Source organism: Bidens hawaiensis, unplaced genomic scaffold, assembly GCF_021521415.1.
Source record: "Bidens hawaiensis isolate Kalapana, Puna unplaced genomic scaffold, B.hawaiensis_p1.1 tig00001597_1, whole genome shotgun sequence".
In the NCBI taxonomy this organism is placed as follows: domain Eukaryota; kingdom Viridiplantae; phylum Streptophyta; class Magnoliopsida; order Asterales; family Asteraceae; genus Bidens; species Bidens hawaiensis.
This window is the reverse complement of record NW_027491092.1, coordinates 2684107-2707173: the sequence shown is the minus strand read 5'-3', so window position 1 is coordinate 2707173 and position 23067 is coordinate 2684107. Positions and strand designations below refer to the sequence as shown.

At 36.5% G+C, this 23067-nt stretch overlaps 1 protein-coding gene and 1 pseudogene across 1 annotated transcript; both read left to right on the top strand.

Moving 5' to 3' along the window:
• The first annotated feature begins 6397 nt into the window (after nt 1-6397).
• LOC143589723 (secreted RxLR effector protein 161-like) lies at nt 6398-6880 on the top strand. The gene has a single exon (XM_077070411.1). The coding sequence runs from the start codon at nt 6398-6400 to the stop codon at nt 6878-6880; it is 483 nt and encodes a 160-aa protein (XP_076926526.1).
• Nucleotides 6881-15082: 8202 nt separating this feature from the next.
• Nucleotides 15083-16875, top strand: LOC143589715 (putative LRR receptor-like serine/threonine-protein kinase RPK1 pseudogene; annotated as a pseudogene).
• The last annotated feature ends 6192 nt before the right edge of the window (nt 16876-23067 follow it).

Below are 23067 nucleotides of genomic sequence, written 5' to 3'. Positions count from 1 at the left end.
TCAAATTTTAGTTGTTGGTAATTATTTGATAAATCAGGAAGTGGTAGAAATGTAGATGCACTCTGTACCACATTCATGGTTTGAAAAATAATAAGCATATTACTCATTTTCTATATATCTGTCTCACACCTTTACTTGACGGCCCATGTTTCCCAAAGAGCTGTTTTTCTAAACTATACTCAAACTATTGACGCCAATTACATGTCCATAATATTCATACTTCCCCCAATCATGCGATAATTAAACACTACAGAAAGTTTCAGTTAATCTGCTATATTTTGACCTTTAATTAGTTTTCCACATAAATGACATCAGGTAACGGATTCAAAGGCTGCAGAAGGACCTTTTTGCAGCAGGGATATTTTGGAATTTGGATACAACTTGACTTTGTGAGTTGATAACTAAGAATGCAAATAGAAGTGATTTGGAATGCATATCTAGCTTAGTGCACAAACGAATTTACAGAATGTTTTTTTTTTCTTTTGAAGGTTTGTATAAACGCTTGGAAAAAACTTAACTTGCTTGAGGTATAAAGATTATGTCTATCTCTGAATATTTTTGAATGTTAAATAAATAAAATATTAAACATGACAATAAAATACTAAACTGCCTGCTTATGTGTACATAGTGGTGGAGATGAAGAAAATTTTGTAATTGTGTTTACAGCTATGGGTGTGAACATGGATACCGCTAAGTTTTCAAATGTGATTTTGGGGAACACGTATCAACGGAGAGATTGACTGTTTTTAAGAACGGTGTAAGTATTTTGTTATTGTTATGATTAATAATTTTCTCATATTATTAATAATAAATTGCTTCAGAATACGTATCTTCGAATACTATTTTGTAGGCGAATGACCAAATCGAACATCTTATCACTCCTTATATTGCTTTAATGCTAGCAGAGTATACATCTTTGTTTAGTTTTTAAATGTTACATTTAATGATAAACATGATGGTATTTAAACTTTACTTTCGATATTTGCCTATACTTTTAATTAGTGTTCATTTGCATTTCTTCATATTAGTATATCTTCAATTGTGTTCATTTATGTCTTTGCACTATTTGTTTAAATGCCAAACATGACTAACAAAAACAAGTTAGACATTCACTTTATGGAACCAAAACTCCAACTGCATCGCACAAGTAATGTTGGCACCATAACTAATTGAAACAATACCAATTGAATTCTCGTTCTCTTTCCGCCGCAATGCGCGGGCTCTCCTACTAGTTAGATGCTTATATGTTTTTGCACCTTTCTTTTACTGCCAATATTATTTAAGTGCACGCTCGCCATATTTTAACATAAACATTAATATTTTTCCTTCAAAAAATCTCAAAGCACACTAATTAACTAATATCTACATTGCAGGTCAACACACATCAACGAAATAACTGCCCATTCACCACCAAAGGGAATACACATTCAAGTCCTAAAAAAGTGGGTGGGTCTGGCATAGCAAAAAAGATCTGAGCTACATCTTTGCTGACGCGCTAGTACATAACAAAACCATTCACCCTTCAGTTTTGAGCCTGAACTGAAACCGAGCTGAGATTGAACTTCAACAAATGAGGAGTTCTTTTAATGGACCAGACCACGCTTCCCCTGACCTGCCTGCTTCTAAAGGTGCAGATTACAGTTTATTCTAATACTTATAAAACAAGCATAAACCAGTTATTATGTTTTATTGAACGACCAGCATAGCGATGTGGTTGCTGACGACCAACAATTTCTAGCTAACACTTTTAGAAACATGTATGTTTTTAAATGTGCAGCCCCACAAGTTTTGGTTACGAGTTTTGTAAATCGGTCGAGTATTTGTTCAGTTCAGTTATCTTGTTTTCCATCATTTGGTTTTCAGCCTTAACCAAACAACCTGAACTTCAATTTCAATAAATGAGATGTTCTTTTATTCACGTAGTCGACCACACTGCCCCTAATCCGTCTATTTTTAAATATGCAAATGACAATTTTTAAACTACAAAACTGCCCTTTCATGACACTTTTGTTCCTTTTAATGGAGTTGACCTAATTGCTCCTTACCCCGTTACCATGCGATTCATACCATGATCCATTTGTTTTTAAACATGAACACAACTAAAACAAAACAAATATATAAATTAATAAAGATAGTAAGTTGTTCCAAAAAGGAGTTTTAAATCCTCTTAGTTTTGTCCCAAAGGGTTTGAATGTGGGCTTATATGGACTTTAAAAATATATTATTGGGATAACACGAACCTGTATGGACGCATTAACAGGTTTGTCCACCTTTACTTAGGAGTTACACAACGAAAACCTGTTTCACTCAAAAAAATCACTAGCCACGTAAACTATAATGACAGCCTTAATATTTTGTAACGAAGCTACCGTTGGAAATTTAGTACTATAATTATTGTAATAATTATTATTCCTAAATGTAATTATATGAATGGGAAATCAATAAGTTGCAAGAGTTAATTAAATTATTAAAGTCTTATTAGTATTGTTGAATTTAAATTAAAATTAACTCTTAGAGTTAATGGTGTATTAACTCAAGACTTTTGGTTAGGACATGAATCATGTATATATACTACCATAGGTCTTGGGTCATTTTTTGGTAGAGAGAAAACAAAATTGTTCATGCAATCTCGCACACAATCAAAAGTATTTCCTGACTTTTCGATCTTACGCGCTCTTGTTTCAGGTATAGTTCAGGTGCTAGGTTAATCCTGGCAGTACAATCTGCTTAGGCTATTGTACCCTGGGAAACAGACGGGTTCACCTGGGTGACCCGAAAATCTGTTTTAAGGTAAGCGTGTTTTACGCATGCCTCAGTCACCTTGTTTCTCGTTTTGTTATTTCTTTCTAATATGTTTGTAATTTGGTTCCTGTATTGTAATTTTATTTCGTGTACTTGTATTGTAATATGGATTATTGTTAATAAAATTTCCATTTTTAGTTTATTTTCATGAACGATTTCCTAGCTTAAAACGGATTTTCGGGACAACCGTTCATTGTTCTAAAATAAAATTAAAAAAATAAACAAAGTTCTTTTTTTATCTCCCAAGGTTAATTTTGACTTTTGTATTTCCTATTAATTTTTTTTTTGGCAAACAGTAAGCATTCGTTTACTTTTTGTTGTTGTTATTATTATTATTATTGAAAACATATAATTCATTTATATATATATATATATATATATTGGTTTTGTGTAAACTTAATCGTTTTATCTTTGTTGCATCCTCCATTACCATGTCTATATGTCTATGGGATCCACTACTATTGGATCAACTTCTTTCACCATGGGACCATTGGTTGATATCCACGCAACCCAAACTGTTGCTAACCACGCTGAAAAACCATGAAAAATTTCTGGTGTGAACTTCAAAAGTGGGCAACTAAAGATGATGTTTTACTTAACCACTTTGAACCTTGTGAGGTTTTTGACTGAGTCTCCCCTCAACTAGAGGAGGGTGCGGACGTTCAAGCCGTGAGTGCTATTGATGCTTGGACTCCGAGTATCTTTGCCGCAACTATGTATTGAATGGCCTTGTTGATGAATTGTACAATGTGTATTGCAAAATACCAGCCGCCAAAGAATCATGGGAAACTTTGGAACGTAAGTACAAAACTGAAGATGCGGGCACAAAGAAATATGTGGTGGCCCGGTTTTTGGACTTTAAGATGATTGATTCTAAAACCCTTATGAGTCAAGTTCAAGACTTGCAAATCTTAATTGGCGATATGATTTATGAAGGAATGACTTTTAGTGAGACATTCCAAGTGGTTGCCATGATTGAAAACTTGCCTCCAAGTTGGGTAGATTGTTAGAATTATCTTAAACATAAGCGAAAAGAGATGGTCGTTGAGGACTTAGTTGTTCGTCTTCGAATTGAGGAGGACAATAGGGTGGCACTATAGGGAACTCAAGTGGAAGTTTCTGCAAAGGCAAACATGGTTGAACATGGTCAATCGTCAAGGGGGTACAAAGGCAACAAGAATCCACAAACCGTATGGCAAAGGCAAGGGTAAGTTTGATTTTGGGCCTAGAAAGGGTGGTGTGAAGAAAAAGTTTTTGGTTTTCAAGGGAAAGTGTTATAATTATGGAGAATTTGGTCACCGTGTTGATCGATGCAACAAACCCAAAAAGAGAGGGCAAACATGATTGATGAAGATGAGAAACTTGTAGCTATGATCACTGATCTTACTGCTATGATGGATGAGGTAAATTTAGTGTCAAACCACCCTAAGGGGTGGTGGATCGACACTGGAGCTACTCGTCATGAGTGCCGGGACAAGAACCTCTTTAGCAAGTTTAAGGAGGTTGTAGGAGATGAAAAACTTTACATGGGGAACTCGGCTACATCAGATATCAAAGGTGAAGGTTAGGTGATTTTGAAGTGGACTTCGGGGAAGGAGCTCACTCTTAGCAACGTGCTTTATGTTCCCGATCTACACAAGAGTCTTGTGTCCGGATGGTTACTAAATAAGTTTGGCTTTCACTTAGTTTTTGAAAGTGATAAGTTTATGTTAACTAAGAATGGTGTGTTTGCTGGAAAGGGCTATGCCCTTAATGGTATGTTTAAGTTAAATGTAATGGCTGTGACCAAGAATAATATGAATGAAAAGGCTACCACTTCTGCTTACTTGATTGAGTATTTAATGTGTGTCATGGTCGTTTAGGTCATGTTAACTATAATTCAATGCACCGTTTGACTAAACTTAATTGCATACCTTTTATTACTTTCAACTCAAAAACTAAAAGTAAAACATGTGTTGAAGCCAAAGAAACAAGATCATCATTTAAATCGGTTGAACGAATAACCGAGCCCCTTGACATGATACACACCGATGTATGTGATCAAAAATCAGTTCCTATAAGAGGAGGAAATAAGTATTTCATCATTTTTATTGATGATTGTACAAGGTATTGTTATGTATACCTACTTAAAAGTAAAGATGAGGCCATAAACAAGTTTGTCTTGTATAAAAATGAAGTTGAAAACCAACTAAACAGAAAAATAAAAATTGTAAGAAGCGATAGAGGTGGTGAATATGTTGCACCATTTGCAGATCTATGCGCACAAGTGGGATTGTTCATGAGCTTACCCCACCATACTCCCCACAATCTAATGGCATTGCAGAACGTAAGAATCGTACCTTAAAAGAAATGATGGATGCCTTATTGCTAAGTCCCGGGTTAAGCCCGGACATGTGGGGGGAAGCCGTTTTATCGGCTAATTATCTTTTGAACAAAATACCTTTCAAGAATAAGGATGTAACACCGTATGAATTATGGGCAGGTAGAAAACCATCTTATAAATACTTTAAAGTGTGGGGGTGCCTGGCAAAAGTGGTTATACCACCACCAAAGGGTCAAAAGATAGGACCCGAAACCGTGGAGTATGTGTTTACAGGCTATGCTCATCATAGTAGTGTATATCGGTTTCTTGTTTATGAGTCAAAGAATCCCGATATACACAAAAACACAAAAATGGAATCAAGGAATGCATCATTCTTTGAAGATGTGTTTCCATGTTTGGAAAACGCACATGCTAGCTCATCTACACATGCTAGTTCATCAATACATGCTAGTTCATCAACACATGTTGATGAGATTGTTCAAGATGAAACTCAAGAGCAATCTGAGTCCGAGGAGGTTAAGCCAAGAAGAAGTAAAAGGCAAAGGACTGATAAATCCTTTGGATCTGATTTTATTACTTACATGGTTGAGGGTGAGCCCCAAACCTGTCAAGAAGCGATCAACTCTTCAGAAGGACCACAATGGAAAGAAGCCATTAAAAATGAAATTGATTCTATTTTGCAGAATCATACTTGGGAACTAGTGGATCTTCTACCGAGTTGTAAACCACTTGGACATTGTTGGATATTTAAAAAGAATATGAAAATTAATGGTTCCATGGATAAGTATAAGGCAAGGTTAGTAATCAAAGGGTTTAGACAGAAGGAAGTCTAGACTATTTTGATACATACTCACCTGTGAATCGAATAACTTTTATAAGGTTCGTGCTTGTAATTGCTGCTTTGAGAAATTTGGAAATACATCAAATGAATGTAAAAACTGCATTTCTAAATAGGGAGTTAGACGAAGAAATATATATGGAACAACCTAAGGGTTTTTCAACTCCTGGCCAGGAGGGTAAAGTTTGCAAACTCCGCAAGTCCCTATATGGTTTGAAGTAAGCTCCAAAACAATGGCACCAAAAGTTTGACCAATCCATGTTGGAAAATGGTTTCAAAATAAATTGGTGCGACAAGTGTGTCTATGTGAAAGACACATCTAGAGGTTATGTGATTTTATACCTGTTTGTGGATGATATGCTTATCATAGGGAGTGATGATAAGATAATCAAACTACTAAGGATATGTTGAAGGAGAGATTTGACATGAAACACATGGGTTTAGCCGATGTGATTCTTGGAGTTAAGATCACTAGAACCCAAAATGGACTTGTGTTAAGTCAATCTCATTATGTAGATAAAATCCTTAAAAAGTTCAATGGGGGAGACACGAGTATAGCTCAAACTTCGATTGATACTAGCCAACATTTATCAAAGAATAGAGGTGAGGGTGTTGCTCAGTTGGAGTATTCAAGGATAATTGGCAGTCTTATGTATCTTATGTCTTGTACCCTGCCGGACTTAGCATATGCTGTAAGAAGGCTAAGTAGATATACTAGTAATCCTAGCTCTGAACATTGGAAGAGTATGACAAGACTATTAAGATATTTGAGATACACAAGGAGTTATGGACTGCATTATGGCCAAGACCCAGCTATTGTAGAAGGATACAATGATGCTAACTGGATATCCGACATGAAAGATTCCAAATCCACAAGTGGTTATGTGTTTACCCTTGGAGAAGCTGCTATATCTTGAAAATCTTCCAAGCAAACGCTTATAGATAGGTCTACGATGGAATCTGAGTTCATTGCATTAGACAAAGTTGGTGAAGAGGCAGAGTGGTTACGCCAATTTTTGGAATATATTCCACGATGGCCAAAACCTGTTATGGCTATTTACATACATTGTGTCTGCCAGTCGGCAATTGGAAAAGCTCAAAGTGCAATGTATAATGGTAAATCTAGACACATACGCCGTAGACATAATACTATACGACAACTTCTCTCAATGGGAGTTATCACTATTGACTACGTGAAGTCAAAGGATAACATTGCGGATCCCCTTACAAAAGGCTTAAGCAGAGAGTCCGTATATAAGTCTTCAAGAGGAATGGGACTAAAGCCAATGGAGTATGTTTCTACAAAGGAAAACCTATCCTAGAAGATTGGAGATCCCATGATCTAGGTTCAATAGGACAACCTAACTATACAAACTGAGGTCACTGTGGGGGAGTACCTCAACATATAAAAGAGAGTTGTATACTTCCTAGTCCATTCCGATAATGAATAGTGATATCAAAGGAGGTTAAACATAACGCTTTTAATGATTTGAAAAAAAACACCTATGTGAGAGAGAAGTGGGGTCGCTTTGAATGGATTTGTGGGGCGCGCAAATCCTAGAGCTCTCGCAGAACCAGGCTAGTGTTCCATGACCATAACGGACACGACAATGAGGGGTTAGCCAGACCAGGGAGAGTGTTGTGTGAAATGTAATAACGTCTACGTCAAAAGGGGTTGGTTCAAGGACATCGCGTCCTACTAACTGCTAGGAGACAAAGTATATTTCACAAAGGAGGGTTCAAAGGGAACACCTACTTCTCCTGCAACACTCAACTGTTGTAACTATATTTGACACTTGGGCGTACGAATCGATATCCATTCATGTGGGGGATTGCTGGAAATTTAGTACAATAATTATTTTAATATAATTATTGTAATAATTATTATTACTAAATGTAATTATATGAATAGGAAATCAATAAGTTGCAAGAGTTAATTAAATTATTAAAGTCTCATTGGTATTGAATTTAAATTAAAATTAACTCTTAGAGTTAATGGTATATTAACTCAAAACTTTTGGTTGGACATGGATCATGTATATATACTACCATAGGCCTTGGGTCATATTTTAGTAGAGAGAAAACAAAATTGTTCATGCAATGTCACACACAATCAAAAGTATTTCTCGACTTTTCAATCTTACGCGATCTTGTTTCAAGTATAGTTCAGGTGCTAGGTTAATCCCGGCAGTACAATTTGCTTAGGCTGTTGTACCCTGAGAAACAGACGGGTTCACCTGGGTGACCCGAAAATCTGTTTTAAGGACAGCGTGTTTTTCGCATGCCTTAGTCACCATGTTTCTCGTTTTGTTATTTCTTTCTAATATGTTTGTAATTTGGTTCCTATATTGTAATTTTATTTCGTGTACTTGTATTGTAATATGGATTATTGTTAATAAAATTTCCATTTTTAGTTTATTTTCATTAACGGTTTCCTACAGCTACATATGCTTCATCTTCTTGAGTAGAGCATATATTATTGTCGCATGCTTATAAACTTCAGGCCTTTTTTGTCAACTTTTTTCATTTATTTATGTGCATGTAATTAATGTTATCCTCAAAGTTCATGCATACTTTGTAAACACAGGTATTGTGTAAACACCACCACTGCAGACCAAGACAGCCAAGGCAGTGTTCTTCAATGAAGCCATGACCAACATGCTTCAAGCAACATGCGAAGACATGATCATGATACGAGGATACATAGACACAAGAATCATCCCAGACGAGATCTATGCAATCCGCGGACAACAATGCCAACTACAAGTGACTTTAAAAAAAGATACATTAGCAGTCAACAAAGCAATAAAAGATACCGGCACCCAACCCAATCACTCCAAATTCAAAAACAACACAACTTAAAAGGATACCAAATGACTCTCCAGGTATAAATCAAACCGCCCACTAAAACACTTAAACATATCACATACTAACTACAAACTTACTTTTAATGGACACTTAACACCTCAAGAAAAAAAAAAGCTATAGCCGGGCCTAAATGCCCTTTTTAGACATTCATAGGCCCGTAATCAAAAAACAAAAACAAAAACAAGTAAGAAAGAAAAAATTGTAACGAAGCTATCAGCTATGTATCCTTCGTTAGGCAATGATTAAAGCCAAAACATTTGGTAACAAAACCATGTATGTTTGATCAACTACATATGCATCAGCGCCAACATTTTGTAATGAAGTTGTCTGCTTCATCTTCTCTCGATTTATATAAATGCAGTTTTCCTTTATATAAAACTATGTATCATGAATGCGTTGTGACTAGAATTTGACATTTTGTAATGAAGCTACGCATGCTTTGTTCGGTATCCTTTAGATAAACTACTATGTAATTTTTTGCCCTTTGTAACGAAGCCATGAAAGTAACTGCTTTGCAATGAGGCCATGAAAGCCTAGTCTCAAGACTCTGTAACAACAAAAGCAATAATTCGAACCTCCATGCCCGCGACGTGAAGCACGGGTACACATCCTAGTTGAAATGGTAATTTGAAATTGATATTAAATCTGGGCTTGGCTACATATACCGGAAGACATAAAGAACTATGGGAATTTTTATTTCTCTGGGTGATGGCTAAGGCTTGGAATTCTTAAGGTCCCAAGTTGGAAACCTGACTTATGTGTTTTTTCACAGTTGTGGGTTTCCCTCTTAATGGTGTCTTGGATGTTTTAGGTCTAGAGCATCAAAATCAGTAAGGATAGTTGACAATTTGACATCCCATAAAAAAAACTCACTCGGATATTGGAGGTAGTTCCAAACGTTGTTAGAAAAAAAGAAAGGAAGAAAAAGAACCACCCAACCTAAGTCACTACCATTGCCCCAGTTTACCCTAATCTATCATCAATGTTCCTAATTAAGCATCACTGGTAACGATTGGACATCAATGACCATTAATGATCCTAATGAACCATTAAACATCCTAGATCTTCTATATAAAACAAGGATTATGGATCACAAATTAGCAGAAATCTAATGATGACGATGATAAACCATAACCTTTACAACAACATTGAGACATATTCAGCTGGTTGAGGAGAGTGAAAAGGGGGTAGCGTTTTCTCTACCTCATAGGATAAAAAAGAAAATATCTTGAGTTTGCAAAGTTTTCACATTTCATTCTTTATCTTTATATATCTAATTAACCTAAAAATCAACTTATACCTTAAATTTTGTTAGTGAAATATAAAATGTTTTGTTTTGCAACTCATACTCATTAATTGTTTAATTAATGTTAAGTTACTAACAAACGATAAGTTGTTGTTGTTATTATTATTATTTCATCTAAAATTTGAACAATTAAAATCCATTTGATCTAAAATTATTTTATTCTAATACATGGTTAATTAATTTTTTTATTTGATATCTAATGTGAAGTGTTTTTTTTTGTTTGATTTTAATCAACTAATGTAGTGTAGGCTTATCTTATGTAATGTAGATAAAGTTTCGTAATCTAGTGTATGCACACTTTTCAAATTTTGTATAGTCATAACTAATGTAGTGTAGACATATCATATATAGTCTTGGAAAAACTAATGTAGTATAGGCTTGTCACACCCGGCCCTAAACGGCGGAAACAGCCAGGCGTGCGCGCGTGGGGATTGATAATCAAGCACGGGTCATTGCAAACATTCAAATAAATTTCCCTTATCTCATGAAATGTCTAGTACAAAATACATTACATTGTTTAGAAGAACATATAAAAACATCCAAATATGAAAAACGTTGAAGATTTCCGCGCCATATCCCCTTACACGGCGGGAACAACCACGCGTGTGGAAGGGATAGAACTAAAATCTTCCAAAAACCATTTTTATAGCTGTTCTGCGTGAAGTGCTCTACGTGTGACCCCTTGCGCTACTTAATTACCACCTGAAAGACACGTAAAAATATTTGAATCAGTATAAACTGAGTGAGTTCACAAGTTTCGGTGACTTGATAAATCGTATTGCATCATATTCTTGATAAAACCATATTGAAACATAGTTCTGATAACATCATTAAAACATATTCTTGATAAAACCGTCCCGCGGGTTTCACGCGGACATTTCTGAAAACTATGTGCTCGTCCATGCAAAGTGGCGCGGCCACTACGAGCGAATTTAACCAGTAGTACTACCCCATGACCATACTAGGCGCTCGTCTATGCAAAGAGGTGCTACCCCTACGAGCGGGTTGATCAAACCAGTAGTCCCTACTCTTAGAGTTTCATTGATAAAGTGATCACTTTCTCGTTTTATTTAACCAGTAGTACTACCCCATGACCATACTAGGCGCTCGCCTATGCAAAGAGGTGCTACCCCTACGAGCGGGTTGATCAAACCAGTAGTCCCTACTCTTAGAGTTTCATTGATAAAGTGATCACTTTCTCGTTCTATTGCACTCACATTGATAATCAAGATAGACACTATGAACAGATAATCGTTTGCATTGCATGTAAATATACCATGATAAAACATAATTTAAACACGTGTCCCTCGCCCCGAAAACAGTTCAAGAATAGTGAAAATAGGGGCTGTGAGACTCACCTGTGATTCTTGTTAAGTGATGGTTTAGAGAGATTAAACGAGGTTCGGGTTTCTTGGTGTTAGCCTCGAAATTGGAAGTCTAGAATATGTTTAAATAACAAGAAATATGTGTATTAAGACCAAGTAATAGAAGAATATAAGGGCTGGTCAGAAAAGTAAATCTCAAGACTAAAGTTTCGACTTACCTAGCGATGGAACTGGAAACGGATGCTTGGGAGATGGTTAGTGCAGAATTACAGGTTTAAGAGAGGAGTTTGGAGTGTGTTTCTTGTGGTTGTGATATTTTTATTCAAGAATTGATATTTATAGGCAAATTCAAGGGAACACAATCCCTTGATTTAGGGGATTGAGATCTTATCATATTGGGTGTAGTGATGACAAGGTATGGGGTTTATTATTATTTATTTAGGGATGGGGGTGATGGTCCTAGGGAGTGGTTATGAAGATTCTGATTGATTTGCAGTACATGCAGGACTGTGGTTGGTGAGAGTAGGTGCGGCTGACAGTTGACATTTCGTGTTACAGTACTGTTCCTGGTACTGTTGTCAGTGTGCTGTCAAAAGGTAAAAATCTCTGAAACACGCAACTGGTTCTTTCTGGGCGGGGGTAATCCCCTTTCATCTGAAGAATAGACTAAGTGTTTTGTGCGCGTAACCTTGCGCGTATAGCCTTCTGCGTGTAGGCCATTTCTTTGAACGTTGTGGGTCCGGCGGCTCTAGTTGGTCTTCGCGCAAGCGTCCTTGTAGCGAATCCTGCGCGTATCACTGCGCAGGCGTCCTTATAAGGAATCCTGCGAGTCCATCTGGCTCTGCTGGAACCAGCGTTCTCAGAGTTTATTAACAGGGTGAACTTTTGGATTTAAGCGAAAAGGTGGTTGGTTTCTGTGCAGACGTTCATGCGTAAAGGGTTTAGTTTTAAGGTGTCCCGCGGGGATTCTTCCCGCAGGTGTCGCACATAACTCCTTTTTATTTGATGCGGGTAGGTGCGTAACCTTCTCGTAGTCAGGGACGTTGAGTTTCATTTGTAGATTCTCCATGAGGTCTTGGTATTTCAACATAGTGATCAGTTATGTTGAAGTCAAATCCATCTTGGAGCTTCAAACAACTAGCTCTCAATGTTCCCGCCATGCGGGGAGGTTAGTTCCCTTTTTCCGCGCGCGCATAAATGATTTGGGTCTTAATTAGGAAATTAGGATATTGTTTGAACATAGTTTTACTTATTGATCATTGAAGAGGTATGCAACCCATTAGACAGAAACGACATAAAATTAAGTTGTCATGAAAACACAACAAAAACCTGTGCGCGTGGCGCATATAATATATGCCCGTGCTTCACAACATGGCGCGCATCGCATCCGCGCATGGCGCATATAACATATGCCCGCGCTGATCATATCATGGCGCGCATCGCATCCGCGCATGGCGCATATAACATATGCCCGCGCTGATCATATCATGGCGCGCATAATATTCACAATCACCTAATAATTAGGTTGATTACTTGGTTTATGGGATTGGGAAATTACCGGGTGTCACAAGGCTTACTTTCAAATGTTGTGTAGTCATAACTAATGTTGTGTAGATATATCAAATGTTGTGTAGGCAAAACTAATATAGGGTAGGCACACTTTTAAGTGTTATATAGTTATAACTAATGTGGTGCAGAAATATCATATGCAGTGTAGGCAAAACTGATGCAGCGTATGCTCACTTTCAAATATAGTGTAGGCACACTTTCAAGTGTCGTATAGTCACAACTAATGTAGTGTAGATATATATAGTGTTGTGTAGGCAAACTAATGTAGTATAGTGTAGTCACACTTTCAAATGTTATGTAGTCATAACTAATGTATTTTGGACATATTTAATGTAGTGTAGGGACACTTTCAAATGCTGTGTTGTCATAACTAATGTCGTGTAGAAATATCTAATGTAGTGTAGGTAAAACTAATGTCGTGTAGTCACTTGAGACAAGTTGGAGTATGTTTTTATGTATCATGTATATGTATTAAACTAGTATTAATCATCTTATGAGCATTAATTATGCTAGAAAAAATAACCGAGGAATTCATTAATGCCTGGTTTAATTAGGCCAACACCATAAAAGACATGCATGCCCTTTTTAATTAAAAATATGTCATAAATATTTGTCTTTATTTACGATAATGCCATTTCTATTGTTGACCATTGATTAAACACAATCAATGGTCTAGATTCATTTCTCGCACTTTTCAATATAATATCACTTCTCGCATGATCCATCCATATATATATATATATATATATATATATATATATATATATATATATATATATATATATAGGGGAGGGATCTTTTGAGAACCATGTTGAGTTGTAAGAACTTAAGAACTCCATTCTAGGCTACACATTTAATTATGTGGATTGAAATATATGGTTGAGATTAAATCTGACAAAAATGTCAAAGTAGGAGAGAGAATAAAGATGTAAGTGGTTACACTAACTTTTACGTTCGTTACACATGTGTAAAATGTTGGCTCGGTGTGTAAAAAATTTTGTAATTTTTTTTACGTGTATGTAACTTATTGCGCATGTGTAAAAAAAATTGGAAAAAAAAAATCGTTACACTGAGTTCTTTCGAGTTCTTAAAACTCAAAAGAGTTCTCATTTGAAATCTCCCCTATATATATATATAGAGAGAGAGAGAGAGAGAGGATCAGGACCATGTGAGAACCATTTGAAAATAGAGAACTTGAGAACCATTTAGGACGACAAAAAACCCAAAATCATAAAACAAAAAAAACACAAAAATAAAAAAAAGTAAATAAACCAAAATTCTTATTTATCATCCCGGTTTCATAAAAAATAATTTCTCGGTTTAGCTAAATTATACATATATGTATAATATGTACATATATATACACACATGTTTTGTTATACACATATGTATAATTTAATGTAAATGATAATATATATTACGTAACTAGAGATTAAATGAAGTCATACACATATTTATAGGTATAATACGATTTTTTTTATGAAACCGAAATGAAATATAAGAATTTTGGTCTTTTTACTTTGTTAAAATTTTTGTTTTATAATTTTTTAAATATATTTCTAAAGGTTTTTTTTAGTAGTCCACAATGATTCTTAAAGTTCTCAAGTTATAAAGAGTTCTCGTAAGATATACATATATATATATATATATTATGTTTTCCATAATTTAAAGATATGAAAAATTATAAAGAATGTAACGTGATTGCCCTTGATATAAAATAGCATAAATAATACAAAAATAAGAATAAAAATGAAAACAAAAATCAAATTAAATGCCAGTGATTTCTAACGTAAATGGTTAAATACTTTATTTAAAAAAAGACGAATGTCTTGGATTCAAGTTATAAGAAGGGGGGTTCGATGTTAGTCTAGGGAGGCTTCTCACAAGTTATGTGGTGGGTTAATTAATAAATAAAATAAAATAAAATAAAATAAAATAAAATAAAATAATTATAAGGGAAGATAGTGTAAGACTCTTGACTTTAATTTCCAAAGAACACAAAAGACTGAAACTTGGTCTGAGTCACCATCTATCTCTGTCTTCCCAAAATAATGGTAATGGGTCATCGGAACCCCTCAAACCTCCTCTTACTCCTCTGCTTCTACTTCTTCTTCTTCTTCACTTCCGGCCACCATTTGGACAAATCTACCCTCAACATCACCGGACTCCTATCGACCTGGAATTCAACCAATTCGGATCTCTGCTCATGGGTCGGAGTCTCATGCGGGTCTGATTACCGGGTCATAGCTCTCAACATCACCGGTGGAGGTAATTTGCTTAAGCTTAAATTGATTGGTAATTTGTCACCCGCCATTGTTGCAATTTCAGAGCTCTCTGAAATTAGGGTTTTATCACTTCCGTTTAATGGGTTGACCGGCCAAATTCCTGTTGAAATTGGGAGGATGAAGGAATTGGAAGTGATTAATCTTGAAGGGAATTTGATTAGTGGGGAAATTAAGCACCAATTTTGTGGGGTTGAAAAACCTAAGGGTTCTTAATTTAGGGTTTAATCAGATATCAGGGGAAGTACCAGAATATCTTCTTAATTTAACTAACTTAACCGTTGTTTTACTTAACAATAACAAGCTTCCCGGCCCGATTCCATCCGGGGTTACCCAAATCATAAGATTCGATGTCTCGTTTAACGAGTTTTCGGGTCTGTTGCCAAGAAGACTGATGGCTAATGAACCTGGTTAGTCAACTGGGGCCGATTTGGTAAATTATTCAAGTTCTTCAAACCCCGGCTCGAAAAGTGGGAACTTTAATGCGATTGAAGTCGCTTCGATAACATCGGCTTCGGCCATTGCATCGGTTCTCTTAGCATTGATTGTTCTGTATTTTTGTGCCCAATGGCGGCCGAAGCCCGTGGCCCACGGGCCGGCCCGAAAGGAAGTTACTCTTTTTACGAACATCAGGTTCGGGTTGGATTTTAATACTGTGATACGGGCTACGAATAACTTTAATGCTAGCAATTGTATTGGTAATGGCGGGTTTGGGGCTACGTATAGAGCCGAGATCGCCCCGGGGTTCGTGGTGGCGGTAAAACGACTGGCGGTGGGACGGTTTCAAGGCGTGCAACAGTTCGAGGCGGAGATCAAAACGTTAGGGCAGCACCGCCACCCGAACCTCGTGACGCTAATCGGGTATCACGCGAGTGAAACCGAAATGTTCCTGATATATAACTACCTGTCCGGTGGAAACTTGGAACGATTCATTCAAGAACGGTCAAGTCGAGTCATTGACTGGCGGGTTCTTTATAAGATTGCATTGGATATGGCTCGAGCACTCGCGTATCTCCATGATCGATGCGTGCCTCGTGTTCTTCATCGCGATGTTAAACCGACTAATATTTTGCTAGACGATGATTTAAATGCATATTTATCTGATTTCGGGTTGGCTCGGTTATTGGGTACGTCCGAGACACATGCCACGACTGGGGTCGCAGGGACGTATGGTTATGTGGCGCCAGAATACGCGATGACATGTCGGGTATCAGATAAAGCTGACGTGTATAGTTATGGGGTGGTGCTTCTTGAGTTATTATCGGATAAAAAAGCGTTAGACCCATCTTTTTCAAGTTTTGGAAACGGGTTTAATATTGTCGGTTGGGCGTTAATGTTAACAAAGGAAGGGCGCGCAAAGGAGTTCTTTACGGCCGCAGGGCCGCATGATGATCTGGTGGAGGTGTTGCATCTGGCGGTGGTTTGCACGGAGGACTCGTTATCTACGAGGCCAAAGATGAAGGAAGTTGTACGGCGGTTAAGGCGACTCCAGTCAGAGTCATGATACCTGTAAGTATGATTTGTAAATTGATGTATATTTTTGTTTTGCATGATTTTATTTGTGTAGGTTCTTGTTCTTGTTCTTGTTCTAAGTTACGAAGGTATAATGATGAAAGTAAACTTTATTGGATGTTTTGAGTGGATACTGTATAATTACCACGTTTTAGTAAAGAATTATGGAACAACTTTAAGAAATAATAATGAGGAAAAGAAAGTTGAAACAGGGTTATATTACCAGTTGAGTAAATCGTTAATTTTGTCCTTACGGTTTGATAAATAATGCGAATTTAGTGTAAAAAGTTTATTTTTTGCATATGGACCATACACGTTTCCTAATTCGTGCCAATTGCATCCAAATCACTAACCCCGTTAAATTTAATCGTCAAGTCAGGGGTAGACATGTCTTTTCACTCTTTCTTTATTATATGAGTAATTTGTCAAAATTTTCCTTGATATTTGGTCTCATTTGCGAATTTCGTCCAAAAATATTGTTTTTCGTAATTAGACCCTCGATGTATTCCAACTTTTGCCAACTTCGTCCAAATTGTTAACTCGGTCTAAATTCAACGTTAACTCACAGTGTTACTGTCATTTTGCATGTTTGTTTACATTATTAATTTATTATTTTTATTATTATTATTTAGTATGTGTTTGTTCGATTACATATATAACGTCTCACGATTCCTATGTTTGAATCCAATATAATAATAATAATGTAAACAAACACGTAAAAGGACAGTAACATCCCTGAGTTAACGTTGAGTTTAGACCGATTTAACAATTTGGATGAAATTGGCAACAGTTGGGAAACATCAAGGGTCTAATTGCAAAAAGTATATATAGTTTTGGACGGAATTCGCAAATATGACCAAATGCAAGGGAAGATTTTGACACTATACTCATATAATAAAGAAAGATTAAAAAGACATATTCACCCCTGACTTAACAATTGAATTTAACAGGGTTAGTGATTTGGATTTAATGTAATTGGCAAAAATTGGAAAACGTGGATGGTCTATATGCAAAAAATAAACCTTTTGAAAATTCGTATTATTTGCCAAACCGTAAAGATCAAAATGACACTTTACTCTTGCCACTTTTGTTAAAGTTTTGTTGATTAAAATGATAAAAGATTAAAAGTTACAACTATTTCGCCATCGATTCTACCCTAACACATGAAGCATCAAGAATGACACTATGTTAAGAGCTTCTAGAAAAATATTTGTCGAAGATAATGGTGTAGACTTTTTGTCACAAAAGCAAGATAATGGTGACACCACTATCACAGGTGACAAAAGATGTCATCCAATCATGTCTTTTCTTTTTATTAGATTATTTCTAATAAGAATAAAAAGCGCCCTCTTATGTACGAATCTCCACCAACAAGGTTTATAGAACTCATGATCGAGAGTGGCGTTTTATTTTTCGTTTACCGTTTTTCATACTATCTAAATAAAAACAAGATAATAAATGAATCAAACACATGGGTTATAGAGTTTTTGTTTTTGGTTTTTGAAATCTTAAAATTAAGCTATTATATTATCTTCTTTTATATTATAAAAAATGTATCTCTTTTGACTGCAAAAATTAAACTATTGTCCAAATACCCATCACCTAATCGATTGCGTAAATTCGTCTTGGTAAGATTCATTTAGAAAAAACACCTTTCAACGGTTGCGGTTGCAACCAATAAAACCAACGGTAGCTTTAATGTTCGGTAAACCGGAAAGCACGCCACATTTCCTTTGGTTTATTATTGAAGATAGCGTTGGTTTTACCGATTGCAACCACAACCGTTGAAAGGTGTTTCTAAAATGAAGTTTATCAAGATGGATTTATGCAATCTAATAGGTGATGAATATTTGAACAATGCTTTAATTTGTGCGGTCGAAAGAGGAGCGTTTGATAAAGTAAAAAAGAGGTTGTAATGGCTTGATTTCACGCTTTAAAAAACCGAATAGGAGAAATCTGCACCTAATGTGTTTAAATTTATTTATTATTGTGTTTCTATTTTTATTTCGTCTACATTGTATGAAATGCTATAAAAAAATAAATTTTGAACTTTAAACTAAACAACGAATATGAATATAAAACAAATATGATTGATGGGTCATTGGGATTTAATTTGTTTAGACTTTAATTGGTTTGAACTTGTAATTTGGTTACGTTTTAAACAAATAGGGGTGGTAGCATTATGTTTTTTCATGGGCAGCGAAATATAAAAACCGAATAAAATGAAAATTTGTACCATTGACGAAAAGTTGAGAGGTAGTGGAAGTTACCCCTGCTAGACCTACATGTTCGCCCCTGATAATTGGCAGCGATTCTTAATTTATCAATCTATGTGGCATGATGATGGAACTCACGATTTCATGGCCTCATGGGGTAAAGTCTGTCTCTATAGATGGATATCTAGACGGGAGCTATTGCTTTCATATACACATTAAATACATTTTATACTAGTTTGAGTCGCTAATGTTACGGAGGTTTATTTCGGTTTTTTTAATCATTTAGCTATTTTATATTTTGTAATGATATGTTTTATTTTAATACGCATATATTGGTTTGCTACGTTCATTATATTTTTAACGTTTGGGCTCATTCAACTAAGATATGCATGTTTTTTTTTTCATTTTTAACGAACAAATATAAAGGAACACGAATATGCTGATTTTTTTAATGAACAAACATGTACACATATTTGTCTTAGGAAAAAGGGCGGTTGCTGTAGGCGGCTATGACATTTGTCATTTTCGATTTGAATTTGTATTCGTTTTTGTATTGTATACCCGACCTGGGTTTTTATTCGGATTTCATTTACGTTAATATAATAATGAATTCCATGTTTTTAATCTTATTTCATACTTGTCGTGTTGCCATATCATTCTTAGCGGTGATTAACTTGCTTATTTTACGCCCGAAACCAACCTAAACCAATACACACGGACCAATTATTCCTATATATATATATATATATATATATATATATATATATATATATAATGAAAACCCACTTGAGTTGTGAAAACCTGTGAAAACCCTATGTAACATCGTTTTTTTTTTGTTTTTTTACACGTAATATATGTTGTAACATTTAATATAAAACTTCGAAAACTAAAAAAAAATTGTTTTGTTATTTTTTAACATTTTTTATATATGTTTTCAGGAGAGAGAAAGAGTTATATTTATATTTTTTATTCACTTTAATTGTGGACCACAAGATTTAAACTTTAATTAAAAACATGTGGTTGAGAATGAGTTTCTATAGTTTTCACAACTCAAGTGGGTTTTTATTTTAACCTTAACCTTTCCAAGAATTGACCATGGAGAGGAGATGATGGAGGCCAAATTGTGGAAGACCAGGAGAGGTGCCAATAGATGTAGTTTGGGAACTCATGTGGTTCCGAACATGGCGGCAGAACAACGGAACCAAGAGATGCCTGACAAGATCGAAACATTACGTTTCTAACACTATCATGTGGACCGAAGGATGTCTAAGATAGAGGACAACATCGAGCGACTCACGACGGAACTTGCTCGCTTTAACAAGAACCAAACCGAGAGGGCGCAACCTAAACCAATTTAATGACAGGGCTGCCCACATGCAGACCTCGTTTGGAGGAGGACCAGGATTATTCAAGTAGCTTCCGATAGGTTTAGGTTCTAGCTAGTCATCCATTGTATCAATTGTTATTTCCGTTTATCACTCGTATACTCGTTTATCCATGTCATCAATAAAATTTCATGTTCTAATGTTTGAAATTAACATACCTAACTTTTTCAGTCCATTACGGCCGTTAAACAAGTCCCGGGTTCAAAAAACAATTAAAAAATGAAAAAACTGGACCAGACTATGGCCAGCACGGGTTGTGCATAGCTGACCACGATCGTGGCAAGACTACATGACTGGTTTTAATATCTAAAACCGTCCCCTTTTCACTTTTTAACCTACCACTCAAACCCTAGGGCAATTTTCCAGCCAATTTCACCTACAATCTTACTATTCCTTCTACCAATCATCAAGGCATGTCAATCTAATTGTTTTAATCTCACTCTAGGGCTTAGTTAAACCCAGCTTGTGTCAAATCCGGGTATAAATCGAAACCTAGATCCAAGTTCCTACAAAACATTCGGGTTAAATCAGGCCAAATTGACATGTTTTAACTAGTTTGTATGATTTATAAACAATTTTGATTTTAAAAGGGTGGTATAAACAAGTTTAAACACAATTTTTGGCCCACTTTGGTTGATTTTCGGTTCGGGTTGGGTTTCACCCTATTGACCGTCACAAATCTGAACCTATTGAGATAAGTTTGGAAAATCGGGTTGATACGCACATTCGAGCGGTCTACCCTGGAAGTCAACCAACAACAACCCACATCCGTACGGACTGTGTTTAGCTAAACACGGTTGTGTTTACTCTCTAGAACATAAACAAAATTTTTTTCACTTCTTCATTATCTTGACCGGTTTTCGTTCTAATACCTTAGGATGATCAGTTATGACGATGACTACGAAGAGTTTGAGGATGTGGACCACCCGTATTTGTTTTTCACGGGAAACGACCCCGTAAATGTAGAAGACCGAGAAAAGCTAGTATTGATGGAAAACCGAGTGGAGGACCCATTGTTTTATGCGAGTACAAGCAGACTCCGTAAATTGAACCAACTCGAGAGGTATACCGCAAAAGTTAAGGATCCCTAGAGTCCTTTCCTGCCAAACAACAGGAAATCGTACAACAAGCTTACCATGGAATTCCTAGGCTCCTTTAAAATCAAGCAAAGAGCATTGTTCCCAGACGACCCTTTTGAGAAAGAATGTTGACTTTTAGGCTAGGGGGAACATGGTTCAATTCATCTTTGACAGGTTTTGGAATCAGTTTGGGGATATACACTCATGATGAGACACAGACAAAAATGTGGCTCACAGCGGGTTTCTCATTTCCATGAGAAGAAGGAAGAGAAAGAAAGAGAAATGCAGACATAATTGAGAGAAAATAAGCTTGGAGACTGGTAACAGGAAACCCAGAAGCAGTGTATAACCCAAGTGTTTCCAAAAGCATCGAGCTACAGGATCCTCTTTTTTAGGTATATCCATCGCATTCTTAGCCACCGTATCACACAACGCACTGAAAGTACAGGGGTTGTTAGCCTTAGAGAACCCATAGTTCGAACCTATAGTTCGAACGTGCTTCAACCTCGCTCCGTTCGAACCCAAAACCTTATTGCTAGCATCAACCCCGCTCCGTTCGAAACCATAGTTCCTGTTGTTTCCTTCAAGAACTTCACTGAATTCAAAACCCTAGGGTTTGATGGAACACAAGGTGCCACTGCCCTACTTCAGTGGTACGAGAAAATGGAGAGCACATCCTGTTTTGCTTCTGGTGTGTTTGAAAAAGGGGACACTTACCTGGTGGGTTAAGGAAAAATCAACCGAGGTGCTGAAACTGCCATGGCCTTGTCGTGGAATGAATTGAAGGTCCTAATGACAAGATAATCTGCCCTCCAAATGAGATTATGAATTTGTAGACCGAGTTCTGGAACCTCAAGCAGGATGGTGGTGAGCATTCAGCTTACACCTCTCGTTTCAATGAATTTAGCGTACCGGTGCCTCATCTTGTTACACCGTTATCGCGTGCCATCGAGAAGTATATTCGTGGGCTACCCTGACAATTTTTTGAGTAGTGCTCCCAAAGAACTTGGTGACATGACCAATCTTGCTGCAACTTTGACCGATAATCATGTTAAAGCCGGGACTTTGACATTGAAAGGATCGAAAAAAACCATCTTTTGAACCTAAAGAATCCAAACCCGAATCATCCAAACCCATTTATTCCTCTATCCACCACAACAAGAAGCGCAAGAACTACGTGTTAACCCAGCAAACCACACCTCAACCCTGCACCATCTCTTAGAAAACCCTATAAAGGACCTCATCTGTTTTGGGCATGTGTCAGCGTTATTATGCTGCTAACACCGCTTGCCGCCAACGTACCCGTTCTAACCATTTTGGGCACCTTAGCACCACTTGCCGTGTAACCACCATGGTGCCGATTGCTCCTCTACGGGTTCTTCAACCAAATCCTCATCCCGTGAATTTTGCTCAACCTATGAATCAACTGCGAGTTGCTATAACTGTGGTGACCCTGGCCACTTTCGCAACGTGTGTCCATGACTCGTGAATGTTAACTCGCTGAAGCTTGCTCTTCCTCCACAGTACTAAATCCAAGCTTACCAGCCACAAGTTCCATAATT

Coding starts and splice junctions, on each gene's coding strand:
- LOC143589723 (XM_077070411.1), top strand. CDS start 6,398: ATGGGTTTAGCCGATGTGATTCTTGGAGTTAAGATCACTAGAACCCAA.